Genomic DNA, 13,099 nt, shown 5'->3' with positions numbered 1-13,099 from the left:
GGACAGTAATCAATGACAACACCTCCGCTCTTTGTTGCGCCTAAAAAGCGATAACACTGCACCGAATGTACGTTAATGGATCGTAAATAATACAGAATGTGAAAGCGGTAGCTTTAATTACGCGTTTATAAATAAAATAATCAGTCAACGAGTTTAGATAAAGATTACTCCTGTTCTCACAAATTAATTAATAAGTTCTTTATGAAATGTGGAGCTTCACCGGATTAAATCAACAATTACAACACTTCTCAACTTGTTTGGTGTTGGCGACAGTAGTACCTAATGTGGTGTTCAGGATCACCTTTGCGTCTCCTCCAACAGATGTCGGTGATCTGTCTCAATACTTGCAATCTGGGAAAAAATCGCTGATACGACCACTTGTGCCCTTAGCCCGATTAATCGCAATTCGCATTTTGGACATTTTCTAATAGGTCGCAAGGAGGTCGTTTATTTCCCGCTAAGAAAAATCAATTAGAGATGTCTCAAACCGTTTCTTTTAAGAAGATTAATGGTGGGCGGCTTTCACGTTATTGAATACACTGACATTTTCAATTTTTCCCCCGATTGTACCCAGATTTCTATTGACTTATCTCTCCGAATTCGGAAGATTAAATATAACCGTGAAATTCGGAATGTAATTTGTGGAACAATTTATGATCAACTTTTTCAATCAAAACAAAAATGGATTAAATGGATTTCTAAAGTCGATCCTTCCGTTAATTAATTTCGAAAATGTCAAGTGCTGATTCTAGTCCTGAAGCAAAACGTAGGTACTCATATTGACAAAAACGAATGCCCGAAATCGTCCAATATTTAAGCGAACACGATCTTTCCTTGATTCGTCCGCGATTTGCGACCACCTTTCTGAATAAATCCAAAATGAAGAGCTCATAACTAATTAATACGAATCGATAGTGTCTAGATCTGTAGGTAGTTTTTCACGGTGATTATAAATCAAAATGTCAACGATCAAATACCTCGAGATTAAATATAACCCTTTGCATTAATTTCAACCGGTTTTGTGCAAACTCGGTGGCTCTGCAAAATTTGGTATAATAGGTGTCACCTAGATTGTAATTAATCTTGAAATCTGTTGTCGTTTAATTAAATTGTTAATTGAAATGGCATCTGTTAAAAAATGCCGAGTGAGGCCGTTTTTTGATCGTCGTGTGCATCTAAATACATGCATAAAACATTTTCGCTAGTTTTCCCAAATAAATAAATCCTGCTGAAAGGAGCCGTCGCGTGTCAGACTCGTGTTATCAACACACAACGGCAACACCGCATCCTTCTCCTTTGTTCGAGCAATAATTTTAATAACAAAATTCAAAATATCTCGGACTCTCCGATAAATTAACAGACACCGAGAGAAAATTATTGATGACATCAAAGCTCTCGACCCGCTGCGAGCTTGAAAAAATAGGATTATAGCAATTACAAAACTGTTTACAAGCAGATTATAAATAATACCCAGCAAAGGGCAGCTCGAACCTTTGCCACTTTATCAATTATTACCAGTTTTTTTTATACATCGGTTTACGTCATCGTTATCGAGTATCAAAGGGGAAAATATATTTTGAAAGAGCTGTATACAAACAACTCCGCTGTGATGTTTTTTAGTTCCCCAATATCTCAGGCATTATTGGAGAAATGAGTGTGCCATTGATCTGAATTTGCGTTGTCACGAAAATTACAACAGTATTAAAAACTATCGATACGAAAGTTTACTCGATGGAAACAATTGCGCCAATCTATTTTTACAAAAAGCACAAAAATCTTTGATCTGACCGTGCGATGGGACCAAATAGATATAAAAAATCCAGTCAGGTTCATTATGAATATCTAAAAATGTGATAACTGACAAATTTCCGTTAATACATTTTTTATTCTGAGTGCGAAGATGAAAAACAGGAAGCCTCTTGGAGAAATGTTAGCGTTATCAACAGATAACACGATACGTGTACATATACAGTGTAGACATATCATAAATAAAACTCTTAACAGAATCAATAAAAAAATTATAGGTTACCATTTGAAAAAGAAAAGTTCTCCATTGCCCATGGGTAGATGGTATAAAAATTATATGCTCACTCAGGTTTGTAGTGTTTTTAGATCTATTTCGTTTCCTGTATATTTTTTTCATTTGGGTCGTCAATAGCAAAGTTATAGCGTGGGCCGTATAAAGCATTTTTAAATTTTTTAATTTTCGTAAAATTTTCCTTGGATGCTTAATTTTTTTTCCGTTGACCGCTTGTTAATTTGAATATTAATGAGTTATTTTGTCTAAAATATAGTGTATTAATGGACCTCATTAATACACTATTTTTCATTAATCAACGATTTTTGCGATTTTGACGTTTTGATGATATTTTGATGTATAAACAACGTCGAACATGCATTGTTTGCACTTACCAACACTGGAGCAGGTAGTGCAGTAGGATTTTCTATATTTTATAGCTCCATAGCTGCACAATTACGAATTTACTTTTTCAAAAGCCGACCTTTTTGGTTATAATTCGCATGTCATATTTTTCAAAGGTAACTAGATTTTCTTAGCAACCGTGATTTTTACGTGAAATTGAATGTGAATGGAGTTGACGTCTTCTGACACTCTTTGTGGCAAAGTGAATAGAAAGTGTTGAAAAATTTAAAAATGGCCTACCCTGAGGACAAAAAAAGGATGAAGGTATTTTATAAGGACTCATCTTTATCGAAAAAGATGAAATTCGTTTTGATTTGGCTTTAATTTGAAATTGTGTCACAAAAAGAAAACAGTTTGCGGTCGACGAAACATTTTTGTAATCAACTCGTTTGTTAATGGGCGATTAATAATCTAAACAATTAAAGGCACTCACTCGCTATAACTATTTTATTATACCTGAATCATAATCTCTGTTTTTGACACTAAAATGCGTGCAAAATCGGCCCTTTAAAGCACTAAGGGCCAGTTTACAGAAGCGAAATTAAGTTAATCGTAATCAAATGCGAGATTAACTGAACAGGTGATCAGATTGAGCCAATCGAAGTTTCGGATTCATGGGTTAATCGCGCATTCAAATTTAATTCGAATTAAATATTTAATTCTCTTTCTATAAACTGACCTTAAAGCTTTAAACTCGCTTAGATAACAACGTCTCTCTCGGACCTACAGTATGTTTTTTAATCAAAGAACCACAACACCGCAATTTACACCTAAAATAGAGCTGACAACATTGTACACTTTTGACCTAGGGTGAAAAATCTCATCATATAGAAATCGAGGTTATTAGAGATATTAGAAGCGCGCCATGTTAATAAAGTTAACAATATTAATAACAACTAATTTGAGAGTTTAATAAATGTCTTACTTTGTGAGGCATTTTTAATAACACGTTCAAATTTTAGATGCGAGTTTGCGTACTTTCAAGGACATTAAAAATGATAGGCGTTGGCTGGTATAGCCAATAGATATCATTAAATTTCCTAAGTTTAGTAAAATTTTATATTTGCAAACCTAAATCAACAGGTCGTGGTTCTTTGATTAAAAAACAAACTATATGTATACGCATAAGAATTTTCTGTCGCACTTATTTAAAACTGCCGTATTCGTCTGGATTTTTACACATATTTTTAATATTATGTAATTAATAAATCTGCCACAAAAATTTCAGAGTGCCTAAAGTATATTTTTTGCGTATATTAAAAAAATTACTTTAGGGTGGTCGGGCCATACTTTAAAACCGCCCAAATAATCCGTATATTCTGTATTCTGTAAATGCTAAGCGAAAAAATTAATATAATTTCAAGTTGCCTAAAGTATATATTTTGGGATTAATTTTTTGCAAATGTCATTATGCTGCGCAGTACTAAAATAACCGCAAACGCCCTTAGCGACTCTCGATTACAGATTCACTAATAGTGAAATACATAGTAAAATTTTTTAAATTTCTAATTGCCTAAAATACCCTCCCTAAATTCGTCATCAGCTCTCCGACTAATTGCTAATTTGCGACTTCAGCGGTGGACCTGGGCACTGTTGCCAGCTAGTCAAAAATTCGTTAATTTTGCCGTATTTTTACGTTCCTCACTGCATTGCATGAGAACTAAGCCTCAAATCGAAAAAATGTATTCTTTAAGAACTAAAGACCGATATTCTCTGATTACGATGGTGTTTATTATTATAATTTTGAGGGAATATTAATCAAGTTATGATTAAAAAACTAACGTTGCAACAAAATCTCTATGCCATTAGAAATGCAAACCTCGATTACCCTCCCGCACCGCACTGTTCCCTGCGATCCTCGGTTGCCTTCTGGCCTACAACTAGGTACAAATTTTACAAATACGCTAATAAAAAATAATTACATACAGGCTGTTTGATAAAAAACGCCTCAACCCATAACTTTTTTATTTATTACCCGATTTCAATGAACAAAAAAACCAAAGATATGGTTTTTCATGTGCAACAAAACAGCCATAAAATATATTTTTTGGTGTTATCTTCAATAGCTAACGATAGTCAACTTTTTTTTTAAATGGGCACATGTAGTTTTTTTAGGCTCAGTCTGGTAAGGTTTTTTTTCTGAATCTAATGATGTATTGAAAGTTATCATTTGGTCCATAGTTAACTGAAAAAAAAAAATATATACTTTTTTTGTGGTTCAGCTTATGGAATTTTTAAGTCCCGTGAAAAACAATGGAATACAAAGTGCGGTAAATGTCATCCAAACGTCAGCTTAGAAATTCTAACGGGTATATGCAACCAGAAATACTTCTCTCCTCATACGGCCGAGATTTCAATGCTTTCTTTGATCTAAATAATTGTTGATCGCACGTTCGCACGGTATAATAAAATTAAGAAATAAACTAAATATACGATCTGTTCCTTTAAATTTGTCGGTGTGTGTATATGTTTTTCCTTAATTTGGGACGTGTCCGTTGGTAGATTGTCTTAGTCTCTTAGTGGACGGGTCTGCCTGATTTAACTCGCTTTCCGTAAATGAAATCAAATCAGGATTATATTCCTCTCGTAGTGCGTGCAATCAAATACGGTCCTATTTATGAGCGCTCAAACAGGCAAACAAAACCTGTTGCAGGCACGCCAACTCGCTCTTGAATATTTAGCAACACACGATACCGTCGTTCAGAACACCTGTGGCAACTTACGTCAATTATGCAATCAAATCCCATCCACCGATTACGCAATCGTTAGTCATCGACCGTCGTAATCCCTCAGTGTACCCGAGAGAAATTAACACGTGATCCCCCGGACGATTTAGTTTTAAAATCGCAACTTATCTGTGCTTTCGTTCGAAAAAATTTCACTTCTGACCTCCGGAGCGAAGTCCACGACTTATCAGTTCGCAGACGGCTTCGTTGTTTATTTATTTATTACTAATTTGTAGAATAGAAAGGTCAAATTGGGACAAATGTCGTAGCATTTAGAATGTATTTTGGGCCACGTTCCAGGACTTCCTCAGCATACTGTCAAAAGTCTCCAGGGGCAGCGTCCAGGAGAAGCTGCAGTGGGTGTTTGGCTTGTACGATCTGAACGGAGACGGCCTCATCACAAAAACCGAAATGGTAGACGTCGTCTCGAGCATTTACGAAATGTTGGGACGCGCGACGCATCCCACTGTTAACGACACTTCCGCCAAAGATCATGTTGAAAAAATATTTCACGTAAGTGGTAGACGGCGGGGTTCAAGGTCGAACATCATTTTTTTATTGCAGCTGATAGACACGAACAAGGACGGCGTGGTCACCATCGAAGAGCTGGTGCAGTGGTGCTCTAGAGATGAACATGTTCTAAAATCTTTAGAGACTCTGGACACCGTATTGTGATGGTGCGTGTCGCTCTGCCAGAATTCATTCTTCATTTGGCTTGGATTCCTGCTACTACTAGAAACAGTATATTTGAACACGTGTATACTGTTTCACTTCGGAGCTACATTCTGCAAACCCCATGTTCTCACAACTGATAAAAAAAATTATCCTACTGTACATAGGAATAAACGTTAACTATTTGAAACACTGTCTCTAACTTCTCATGTCATTAACTATTTGTTATGATAGTTGTAACTTTGCATAACTTTATACGCCAAATTTTAATATTGCTGTGCTGAAAGATCACAGACGTCTAGGATATATACATTTGCACGAAAACTGTATATAAGAATGAAGGCTAACTTGGCTAATTTTGGGGCCACTTATATCTAGTGTAGGTACGTAGAGAGTAGATGAAAAACATTTTGTGCTGGTTATACGAATTTTCGATGTTTTTATGGTTCCGTATCAGATGTTTGGATGTCTATTGTAAGCGTTAGTGTTAATAATTGTTACCTATAACCGATAAAGATTGTTTGCTCATATTCTTTCCCCATATAATTAGGTGTTACCGATATTTATTTAGACTATAATGATATACTCTATGTGTAAATATAATCGTCCTCTTAACTCACTCGGCGATGCCAGAAACTCTACACAAAAATGTGGCTCACAAACCCATTTTGATCTAAACTGGAAGTTTCAAAGCTGTTACCGCACACCTAAGACTTTAATCCGAAAAAATTCAATTCTGCAGTTCCAACCCAACTCCTCGAGTACAACTACATTGTCTATACTGACAAAATTTAATATCTTTGAGTTACTGAAATTATAAGAGTCTAGAACTGTTACTTAGAATTGCATGTGTTAATCTTATAAAGGGGCCCGAACCCGAAAAGTTCGTCAATATTGTGAATATTTCATAAAATTTACAGAAACTTATTGTGATAGCATATTTATTGTAAGTATAAGCATATTTACAGTCACTTAACGATGTTACTAAGAACAATAAGTATTAAATAAGTGTTGTAATCAGTGTCATAATAAAGTATCCTATTTATTCTACTTGATGTTTTAAAAAATTCTAGTCGAAGGAGCCTAGTCGTAATTGATCCCACACTGGTGCATACAGCGCCACCTGAACGACAACCGCACCAAACTAGACCCACTCCAGACTTAGCTTAGAGAAATTTATAAATTTAGCTTCCGTTATCATGAAAATACAAACAAATGCATCCGATAACGATCGTTATCTAATCAGAATGTATCAGTCAGTTTTCCAAAATGAGTAGATAAGTAGTTGCGTATAGGTGTGAACACGATGCATCTTTATTTGCATATTCTCTTGTACTATTTATTACTGGTTGAAATTTCGACTAAATCGGTCGAAATCCAGTGTCCCGAACATTGCAAATGTGACATTTTTGAAAAACTGCGACGTGCCACTTGTATAAAAAGAAATCTGGCGGGTATCGAGTCTAACTTGCCTCAACAGACTCAACTGCTCGATCTGTCATACAATCAGATAAGTCGCTTGGGTGACCACATCTTTTCGGTAAGTCCCAAACTGAAGTTTTGTGCGTGTTTGAAAATCTGTCACTCAGGAACAGAAACTTGTGGAACTGAAATTATTGAACATCTCTCACAATAAAGTGGGACAGATTCACATGAACGCTTTTGTCGGACTCGGTCGCCTGAAGAGTCTGGATTTGTCGTATAACAGCATCCAGTACATCCTCAATCACTGGTTCTTGAACATGAACAGTCTGGAGGAGTTGTATTTCAGAGGAAATAGTTTTTCAAAACTCACCGAGGGCCCGATATTCGAATCAAGAACACTGAAAGTAAGGACCGTTGACAGTTTTATACAGGGTTATTCTAAATTATTGTAGTCGAAGTAGGCGTGAAAAATGAATGTAAAATTTATAGTTGCCGCTCCACATAAAAAAACATCAAAATGATGTGAATAAGTGAAACACAAGGGAGTTAAATTGGGTGCAAAACAACTCAGTATTTCTGAATTCAATCGTTAATTTAACAAAAATAAATAAAAATCTCATCACCGCACTTTTCACTTAAAAAATGACAGTGACAGCGACAAAATTAACAGTTCACATGAAAGCGGCAAAAATCTAATAACATGGGCATGGCTAACTTGGACTACAATCATTTAGAATAACCCTGTATCATTTATTGTATCATTTCTAAAGTTAAACTTGTCCGATAAGGTGATAACATTTGAAACACTACATATGATTATAAAGTGTCAAAATGTTTGAACCGAAAAATCTTGACGTCAGTTAATAAATTTTTTATTCAGAGACTGGACCTGAGCCTTTGTCGAATTTCATACGTGGGAGTTGAAACAATGACAGGACTCCCGAATTTGGAAATTTTGAATCTGTCGGAAAACTATTTGATTCAGCTGAACGTGGCAACCGTGCAGCCTTTGTCCAGTTTGTCGATTTTAAACATCAACAATAACAGTTTTCATTGCAATGACGCATTGAGAAATTTGACAGATTACTGCAGTCAGAAAGGAATCAGTTTCGAAGATCCTTGCAGGAAGAAAATCTTGGAGTCGGAAAAGTTTCAACGCATGGTTAACATGGCGGACCCCGAAGACGAGAAAAATTCTTGGATTTATGACGATCAAGAGGGGAGAAATGACACAACGAAACCGACAATCGACCAGTGCAACATCACGCATGTTGATAAGAGCCTGTTGCAGGAAATCGTCGACTTGTCACCATTCTTATCACTTTTAATTCCATTTATTTATGGAATTGCCGTTGGGGTTCTGATAGCGTACATAATCGGCTCGTTTACTAAAAAGAAGAAGGATTTGAACGAAAGCACTTATTTTAGCTTTGATGAAACCAATCACCTGCACAGGTCGCGAAGCAGGTTCAACAGGGTGAGTGGCAGGTTCAGTAGAGCTTACAGCGCCGAAGAGCGACAGGCTCTGCCACTGCGCGAGTGGAACTTGTCCGAATCAACTCCCGTACTCTTCAGGAAAAATCAATCAAACTTGTAGCACTCGTGCTCACTTTTGAGTTACTCTCTCTTTTCTAACTGTGAATTAAACAAAACTCTGTGATATTCCTAAAATACTTTTATTTATCACTTGATATCTGTACAAAGTGGAATGAATAAAATAAAAGGTCAAAAATAATTTATACTGAATATATCATCATATTGCACTTGTGAGTATATCAAATATTAAAATGTTTTTGTTGGCACATAATTCGTTAACCCAAAAATGCGAAAAAATAAATGCGGTTTAAACTATGCGAAATTGGTTTCCGGTAGTAATTCTCTTATGTTCATGTAGTCCGAATCTAAAGAGAACGAGTGTAACAACTCCTTAAAGGTGGGTCTCTCTTCAGCGTCGTACCTCCAACAACGTCTCATCAATTCGTAGATCTGGTCGGGACAAGCTTCCGGCTGTTTTAATCTATCTCCCTCTTCGATGATTTTGATTGCCTGAAAATCACAATATCAACAAATCAATTTTCACACTGTCGACTCTCTTACATCCGATCCTTTCAGTTCCCCGTACGGCACCTCTCCAAAACTATACATCTCCCAAATCGTCACACCAAAACTCCATACGTCACTTTTATGCGAAAATGTACCGTAATTGTATGATTCGGGAGCGTACCACTTCAAGGGCCATTTCCCTCCTTGCATCGCCCTAAAACCGATCATTCTACAAGTGTCAAAATTTAATCGAAATGACCGACCTGTAGTATTCATGATCGTTTCCTAGAGCTCTCGACAGACCAAAGTCACTGATTTTTGCCTGATGTTGTGAGGCGAGCAGAATATTCCTCGCGGCCAAATCCCTATGAATAAATCTTTGTTCCTCTAAATAATTCATCCCTGGTAAAGCAACAGATTAGTGACCTGTTGAGTTAAAAATTCCATACTTACTCGATTCCAAAGCGCGCACGGGTTCGATCGATCAGTTAATTAAATCGTTGCTTTTGATTGATAAAATGAACTTACCGCAAGCTATTTGAGCGGCCCAGATCTTGAACTCGTAGTTTGGATTGATGAGGTCCTTGTGTAAAATGATGTAGTGGAGCATCGAACCCAAAGAGACCAGTTCTTGTACCATCAGTATAGATCGGCCTAGTGACGAAAGTCCGAACAGTTTGACAACGCAATGGTGGTTCAGTTTCTTCATAACACTGGCCTCGCTCAAGAATGCTTCTCTGTTTGTCTCAATTTGTTCATTTCTCAACGTCTTTATGGCTACGTCGATTTCATCGCCGTTTTTCTTCACGTAAGTACCTTGATAAACCGAACCGAACTCGCCTTCTCCGATTACGTTACCCATTTTTAACCTTTGTACCGATATATAGTCTTCTTCATTTTCATTTGTCATATAGTTATTGTTATTTGAAAAATTTGTAGTAAAAGTTATATTTTGGAATTGACTAGGAAAACTTTTGAGAGTTAGCGATTCGGACATATTCAGTATGTCTTGAGGCGGTTTAACCGCGAGATTTTTCTTTTTGTGTCTTGGAATAGTAGAAAACTGAAAATTGACAAGTAACATTTTGTCGACGCGATCACCTCACTTACTTCAGGTAGTGGCGGCTTAGGTTTTGGAGGTACCGGAGATTGCAAAACTGTTGGCAAACCGTCAGGAATAAAGCTATAATATTCGACGATATGTTCTAACGACTCTAAGTAAGGGCCATTGTCGATGAATAAATAGTCGTCCTAAAATACACTTTCGATAAGCGAGTTACCAGAGACCCAAATACAGTGTCTAGTCTTTAAAAATAATTCATTTTGTACGTTTTTCTTCCAAATATTTTGACACACCATTCAAACAAAACAATAAATGTAAAAACTCGACAAAACTTTGAATTTTTTTTGGTGAAGCGAATACAGCTCGATAAATCGATTTGTAAAAATTTGTGGCCACTTGCCTTCTTGCTGATGATGTAATTGTAAAACAGGGATTCGCTGATGAGAGTCAAGACCGGTTCTTTGTTGCGTTCGCTCCACCTGACCAAAAACGTCCCATCCTTAGTACTGAACTGCTTGATGATGGTCTCGGCTTCGTGTCGATCCAGAGTTCCGTGATACCACTGACTTCTGTGGGTTTTTGGCGCTGGACACTGATAATGTTCTAAGATTTCAGCACACTCGATGAATCCGTTTTTCCTAGCAAGATGAGACGGCAGTTGATGATCCTTGTCTCTAGGGTTGACTGGGGCGTTCAAACTCAACAACTCCTTGACGACCTCCTTGTGACCTCGACTGGCAGCTTCATGCAGAGGAACAGCTCCTGTTTCAGTGTTTCGCGATTGAATATTGGCATTACCGACTTGTACCAGAAGCCTTACAGTACTAGAATAGTTATTTTGGCAAGCATACTAAAAATTGAATGTCGGTGAAAGTTTGAAATGCGTCGAGGTAACCTTACGTGCAGAGGTGTATATCCCGCTGTATCTCGTAAGTTGACGCCTGCGCCGTACTCTATCAGTTTCCTAAGAATGTCATCTTTGCCGTTCATGCTGGCTAGATGAACGGCGGTTTGGCCGTTTTGATTTTTTGCCTCATGTCTATAACCAGTCTTTAATAGCTCAGACACTATCGTGTAATTTCCTTGACTTGTAGCACGGTGCAATAGATTTGTACGTCCGTGTCTGCGGGAGTTGTCGGGAGGGGGATCCCCTCGGACCGGGATCGTCAAAGATAAGGCCTCAGAGAGGACTCCCTTTGTGTTAATATAATGCTCTATCAAGCTCTCTAAACCATGGATTTTTGTACTTTCATCTAATAAAATCAAATCAAACAATTGTTTATGATGTAAAGCATTGAATTTTCGGCTTACCGATTGAAAAAAACGCATCTTCGGTGTGTCTGCGAATTTGAAAATGACTAACATCGTTATTGTGACGTACAGACAACACGAAATCTCCTGAAGATGAGTTACTTTCGCGAACTAAAAAACTTCCATTCGGTCGTCCCTCTGTAAAATTTTAACGGGGTTCTCGCACTGTTCGCGCTAATTTCCACCTGACTTACCTTCTTTCAATATATTTTCAGCAGCTTCCCGTGACAATTTTCCATGATACCAAAAAATGTCTTCATCTTTGTACATTGTTTCAGATATCAACTAAATTTCACATCAAATCCGTCGATTTTTCTTAATTCGAGACTTAATTACACACTAATATAACACGCACAGATCCATTTTAGAAATTCCACAAATATTGTTAACAATTACAAGAAAAATGTCAAATTAATTGATGTAGATAGTGTTTGTTTGACAGTTTAGTTTGACGTGCAATATTCTGAATATTCAACATAATGCGCATTGTCCATACTGCGCACCCAACTTCAAAACATTATTATCAACTTCGTTATCAACCCGAAACTGACAGAATTTACATTATTAAAATACTGCGTTATTTACAAGCCATTAAGGCTTCAATATATTTTAATTTTAATTAACTTTGAACGTAAAAGTTACAAAATTTTGGGAACAGTGGCGCAGTTACGATTAGGACGATCGTTTAAATTACTCTGTACTTACTTTACCTCAACTATTTTACTGCATAACAGCATAACTTGAACAATTTGATTAATTAAATTCAATCGAATATGAACGATGGTGATTTAATAATAAGTTTGATTTTTACTTTATCTCATAGGCGTCCTAAAATGTCACAGTTTGACACTAGCGTTAAAAAAATGATCGAAGGTATTTTTTAAAAATACCACGACATCTCACTCCGATTCAGACAGCTAGGGCTATTGCAAAGCTAGAAGAAAATTGGTCGTTGGTTGCTGTGGCGAGAGAATTACATTGCAGTAAGACTTATAAAGAGGCGTTGGCAAGAAAACAGCCTGCACGAACGCCAATGAATACAGCCTAATTTAATGTAACGAAAAATACAGAAATTTTTGCAAGCTATCGTTCACTTTTGGATGACCGCGATTGTACCTACGTATTAAGATTAATCTGTAATTATTTGTAATAAACAAAATATGATGGACATTGTATTGTCAATAATTAAGATTATAAAAACCACATGGACCATGGACGTGTATTTTTGTAAACTTTAAGTCGATATCGCATTAATAAAAATATTTGTGTTTCTAAAAACTTGTTTTTGGCGAAACCTTATTGTGTCTACGCTGTAAGTTGTTACGCCACTGTTCCAGAGTCGTGTTGAATTGTTGAATTGTTGATTAAGTTGATTTTGTTTAGTCGCTGAAAGGGTGGGGTTGAGGGATACCGGATAAACATGAAAATGAAAGGAAA

General features: G+C 36.7%; 3 protein-coding genes across 5 annotated transcripts in view; 2 read left to right on the top strand and 1 right to left on the bottom strand.

Moving 5' to 3' along the window:
• Positions 1-6,870, top strand: part of LOC138139911 (Kv channel-interacting protein 4-like) — a 104,276-nt gene extending 97,406 nt beyond the window's left edge. For all 3 annotated transcript variants that reach the window (XM_069060498.1, XM_069060497.1, XM_069060499.1), the window contains 2 exons: positions 5,449-5,661; positions 5,713-6,870. In XM_069060498.1, the coding sequence (XP_068916599.1) occupies positions 5,449-5,661; positions 5,713-5,823 (324 nt within the window). In that variant the 3' untranslated portion in view covers positions 5,824-6,870. The remainder of the gene's footprint in view (positions 1-5,448; positions 5,662-5,712) is intronic.
• A 135-nt stretch (positions 6,871-7,005) lies between these two features.
• LOC138139909 (amphoterin-induced protein 1-like) lies at positions 7,006-8,980 on the top strand. Its single transcript, XM_069060493.1, is given in 3 exon segments — positions 7,006-7,405; positions 7,407-7,649; positions 8,126-8,980. Coding segments are annotated over 3 exon segments (1,239 nt in total). The 5' UTR covers positions 7,006-7,126; the 3' UTR covers positions 8,843-8,980.
• Shark (SH2 ankyrin repeat kinase) lies at positions 8,906-12,153 on the bottom strand. The gene is made up of 9 exons (XM_069060492.1): positions 11,857-12,153; positions 11,663-11,800; positions 11,252-11,604; positions 10,752-11,201; positions 10,399-10,539; positions 9,817-10,351; positions 9,552-9,690; positions 9,343-9,502; positions 8,906-9,291 (listed from the first exon to the last, which is right to left on the bottom strand). Exons 1-9 carry the CDS (start codon positions 11,930-11,932, stop codon positions 9,094-9,096), a joined length of 2,190 nt encoding a protein of 729 aa, XP_068916593.1. The 5' UTR covers positions 11,933-12,153; the 3' UTR covers positions 8,906-9,093.
• Between the last annotated feature and the right edge of the window lie 946 nt (positions 12,154-13,099).

Source organism: Tenebrio molitor, chromosome X (assembly GCF_963966145.1).
Source record: "Tenebrio molitor chromosome X, icTenMoli1.1, whole genome shotgun sequence".
NCBI classification, from domain to species: Eukaryota; Metazoa; Arthropoda; class Insecta; order Coleoptera; family Tenebrionidae; genus Tenebrio; species Tenebrio molitor.
The sequence above is the reverse complement of the archived record's forward strand: the minus strand, read 5'-3'. Positions and strand labels throughout refer to the sequence as shown.